This window comes from Erinaceus europaeus, chromosome 6 (assembly GCF_950295315.1).
Source record: "Erinaceus europaeus chromosome 6, mEriEur2.1, whole genome shotgun sequence".
NCBI classification, from domain to species: Eukaryota; Metazoa; Chordata; class Mammalia; order Eulipotyphla; family Erinaceidae; genus Erinaceus; species Erinaceus europaeus.
This window is the reverse complement of record NC_080167.1, coordinates 16,376,523-16,381,331: the sequence shown is the minus strand read 5'-3', so window position 1 is coordinate 16,381,331 and position 4,809 is coordinate 16,376,523. Positions and strand designations below refer to the sequence as shown.

The 4,809-nt window shown below is 46.8% G+C and overlaps 1 protein-coding gene across 1 annotated transcript; it reads left to right on the top strand.

Annotated features, from left to right (window-relative positions):
• The first annotated feature begins 3,161 nt into the window (after nt 1-3,161).
• On the top strand, nt 3,162-3,580 carry LOC103128868 (small ribosomal subunit protein eS27-like). The gene has a single exon (XM_007539793.3). The coding sequence runs from the start codon at nt 3,217-3,219 to the stop codon at nt 3,469-3,471; it is 255 nt and encodes an 84-aa protein (XP_007539855.1). The 5' UTR covers nt 3,162-3,216; the 3' UTR covers nt 3,472-3,580.
• The last annotated feature ends 1,229 nt before the right edge of the window (nt 3,581-4,809 follow it).

Genomic DNA, 4,809 nt, shown 5'->3' with positions numbered 1-4,809 from the left:
TCCTAGGCCAAGGTCTGAGTCATAGAGGTTATGTAAGCCTTGCTGGAGGCAGGAGTTGAAAGGCTTGGTCAGCTGCCAATTGTGAGCTCCCTGACCTCTGACCTGCAATTATCTATGTGTTTTCTGAACATTGGCCTAGAGAAAGGGAAAGTCTTTATTTTTCTTTTTAAATGGGAGTCTGGCTGGAAACTGGGACAGATGTGCCCTGGCTCTAGTCAGTCAAGGACAGGCTTTTACAGAACAGGAAGTTGACTGTCCCACAGCCTCCAGGCAGTCTTCCTTCATTTCTCACCACCTCAGCTGGCCTCCTTCATTCTCATTTATTTGACCTGTCAGGGTTTTCCCAGACATGCTGTTTACTCTTCACATAGACTGGAAACTGTTTAGAGGTGGGTAGGACCTCTGCTTTTTCTTTTCTCTCCTTATGTCTCCAAGGTTATCACTGGGGCTGTATGCCTGCATGGCCTCACCGCTCCCAAGGGCCTTTTTTTTTTTTCCTTCCTTTTCTTTCCTCAAGATTGAAGGTGAAAGGTGTGTGCGTGCGTGCGTGCGTGCGTGCGTGCGTGTGTGTGTGTGTGTGTGTGTGTGTGTGTGGAGAGAGAGAGAGAGAGAGAGAGAGAAGCAACATTCCACCATCCCAGAAGCTTCTCCCCATGCAGATATCCTGTATAGTGGCCTGGGGCTTAAACCTGGGTACTGAGTCACTCTGACAGACAAGCCCTTTGCTGGCTCCACCAATGCTTTTCCATACTTGCTCCCTTACAAACTTCCAGATGAACTCACACATCTCGCTGTGTACTCTATTTCCTTTCTGGTGTCTGTCTCCTAAGACACCTCTGATTCCTCAGGGCAGAAATGGGGCCTCTGGAGTTTTTGTTCCTGAACCAGTTACTCTTGCAGTTAAGTCTGAGTGACACCATCTGTCATCACCTAAGTTCAAATGCCTGCGTCATACCTGACTCCGCCCTTTCTTCATCATCAACAATTGGGGTTTGGCGAGATCTGCCAGCTTGACTGTTCAACCTGTTGAGTAAGATTCCATTTCCTACTCTTTGCCCCCACAACCCTAGGTGTGGCTCACCTGTGGGCTGCATTCCTAATGTCAGCGCCCAGCTCCTGCCCTGCCCCACCTTCACAACTCTTTCTCCCCTCAGCACTTCCTCCAATGTGGATTTCATTGCTGATGATCATCTTGATCACCTGCGTGTGTGTCAGGTTTCTCCACTGGGAGCTCCCTTTTCCTGTGCTGGGGGAGCAATCTCTCTGTGCAGCCTACACCCAAGGGTGGAGGTCATGGAGTTCTTTAAAATGGCAACCAGCTGCTTGGGAGGTGGTTCTGCAGGTAGGAGGCAGAACTTGTATTCAAGAGGCCCTGGGATTGTTCCCCAACACTGCATATGCTAGACCAAAGTCCTGATAATACATACACTCTCTCATAAAATAGATTAATCTTTATTTTCCCTTTTGTTTTAAAAATTGCTTCTTGGGGCCAGGTGTTGGCACACCTGGTTGAGGACACATATTAATTTTTTTTAATTTATTGGATAGAGAAAGAAATTGAGAGGGGAGAGATAGAGAGGAAGAGAGACAGAGTGACACCTGGTAGCTCTGCTTTACCACTCATAAAGCTTTCCCCCTGAAGGTGGGGACCAGCGGCTGAAACCTAGGTTCTTGCGCATTGTAAGGTGCACTCAACCAGATGTACCACTGCCCAGTCCCTGAGGTCACAATTATAATGCGCAAGGACCCAGGTTCCAGCCCCCAGGCTCCATCTTCAGGGGGGAAGCTTCACTAGTGGTGAAGCAATGCTATGGATGTCTCTCTCTGTTGCTGTCTCCTCTATCTCATTTTGTTCTGTTCTATCAAATAAAATAAAATGGCATTTTCTATCCCCAGCACCACCATATGCCAGAGCTGAGCAGTGTTCTGGTGTGTGTGTGTGTGTCTCTCTCTCTGATTAAAAAAAAAAAAAAATATATATATATATATATATATGTACTTTTTTTGTAGTATGTTTCTTCTTTCTATTTGCTTGTTTTATTTTAATGAGAATGAGAATGAGATACATAGAGAGCAGAGCACTGCTCAGCTGTGGCTTGTGGAGGTTCTGGGGATTGAACTTGGGACCTCAGAGCCCCAAAGCATAAAAGTCTTTTGCTTAACTATCATGCTATCTCCCAGCCCCTTTATTTTTCTTAAACACACATGCACACACACACTTTATTGAAGAAATGTTGATTTACAGGTTTGTTGTCATCACAGGGGTAGAGTGAGTGAGTGTGTTTAAGTAGGAGGCCAGGAGATGGCTCACCCAGTAGAGTATATACTCTATCATGTGCGAAGACCCAGTTCTGAGCCTTCCAGCACCACATGGAAGCACCAAACACAGTGGAAGCTTCCCAAGCAGTGGAGCAGTGCTATGGTGTCCCTCCCTCTCTCTGTGTCTGCCTTTATTTGATAATAAAAGAATAAATAGAGTCTGCAAGAAGCAGTGGAACCACACAGGTACAAAAAGCCCCAGTAGCAAAAGTGAGTTAAGATAAAACACCAAAACTGTTGAACCAAAGCCTTCACTTTCTCTATCCTCACTTCCAACTTGTCTCTTTGTCCCCATGCCTGGGATATAGCTGGCTTTCTGGGCCCCGTCTCTGCCATGTCCCCTTGCTCCCTCTCCTGCCACACCAGCCTCCTGTCATTTCCTCTTAACATACCAGTTCTGTCCTTTCCTGTGGGCCTATGCCAGCTCTCCCTCTTCTCCCAGCTTCTCCTTCAGGCTTCAAGTCACATGTCACCTCCCCTGGAGACACAGGACCCCAGCAGAACTCATCAAATCCATTTTTGTCCTGTGAGCACCAGACATTTGGGCAGTGCTGCAAGCCAGGATAATTCTATTCTGGTGGTTAGCCAAAGGCAAATCTCAGAGAAGGCTCCTTCATTCTGGGTCTCAGAGAATCTTTCCAGATACTTTTCCATGAGTAGTAACTAAATTACAGTTGAAAACGCAGCCAGTAGAAACAAAAACTGTTGGAGTCGTTGGAGTTACCCAATGCAGTTTCTAAAACAGCTCTGCTTATCCTGTTCAGAAAACTTATCGAACTTGAAAATGTTTATAAGGACTGGAAGGCTATGGAAAGCATCCTAGCCTAAAATTTCTGTGTAAATATGTATTATTAAATATGTGTCTGCATTCGGCGGTGACAGCCTCCCCACGAGAACATGCCTCTGGCGAAGGACCTTCTCCATCCCTCTCCTGAAGAGGAGAAGCAGAAGCACAAGAAGAAGTGCCTGGTGCAGAGCCCCAACTCTTACTTCATGGATGTCAAGTGCCCAGGATGCTCTAAGATCACCACTGTCTTTAGCCATGCACGAACGGTAGTTTTGTGCGTTGGCTGTTCCACTGTCCTCTGCCAGCCCACAGGAGGAAGAGCAAGGCTTACCGAAGGATGCTCCTTCAGACAGAAGCAGCACTGAAAGCACCCTGAACCAAGATCAGTGGGAAATCATCCCAATGAAAACACATTTTGGATAAAAAAATATATATATATGTCTGCAGTTAAAAATAAACATAGCAGATGTGATAAGAAACACAGAACTTCTAGAAGTTAAAATTAAAAAAAATAAACTTGAATGTTATATTTAGTGGAAATAGGACACACACTGAAGAATTAATGAGAAGCAAAAATGACAATGTATTAACAAGAGAGAGGAGGTTGGGGAGAAGAGACAGAAAATTCTTTTTTTTTTCTCCAGGTTTTTAAAAAAAATTTTGAATATTTATTTATTTTCCCTTTTGTTGCCCTTGTCGTTACTGTTGTTGTAGTTATTGTTGTTGTTATTGGTGTCGTCGTTGTTAGGACAGAGAGAAATGGAGAGAGGAGGGGAACATAGAGGAGGAGAGAGAGACACCTGCAGACCTGCTTCACCACTTGTGAAACTACTCCCCTGCAGGTGGAGAGCTGGGGCTCGAACTGGGATCCTTCTGCCAGTCCTTGCGCTTTGTGCCACGTGCACTTAACCCGATGCGCTACCGCCCGACTCCCTCCTCCAGGGTTATTGCTGGGCCTCAGTGCCTGCACCATGAATCCATTGCTCCTGGAGGCCATTTTTTCCCCTTTGTTGCCCTTGTTGTTGTTGCCTTGTTGTGCTTATTGTTGTTGTTGATGTCATTCATTGTTGGACAGGACAGAGAGAAATCCAGAGGGGAGGGAAAGACAGAGAGGGGGAGAGACAGACAGACACCTGCAGACCTGCTTCACCGCTTGTGAAGCGACTCCCCTGCAGGTGGGGATCCTTACGCCGGTCCTTGCACTCTGTGCCACGTGCACTTAACCCGCTGTACCACCACCCCACACCCAGAAAATTCTATACAGAGAGAAAAAGAGAAGCTGAAGATTCCATGGGAAATGCTGCTGTACATTATTTGGCATTTCAGAGAAGCAAGAGAGAACCAAGTGGAAGGATTTCTTTGAAGGGAAATGGCTGGGAGTGAGCCAGCCCTGAGGAAAAGATGTTGAACCTACAGACCTAACGATGCCAACTATTTGTTGGATGAATGAGTAAGGGGATGAAAGAGTCCTTGATAAGTGTGCCCTGGCCCATGCCCCCCTCTAGCAGTGGCACCAGTGGGCAGAAGCCCCCTCCACACACACACCCCACACCCCACCGCACACCCTCCTCCCAGTTCCTACTTGATGCAGCCAGTGCTGGGGTGGAAGGTCTGTTGCCCTCTGCCAGCCATTCATGCCAGATGTCGCTCACCCACTGCTCAGCTGCTGCTGTCTTGCCCTGTCGCCTACCTAGTTATCTGAG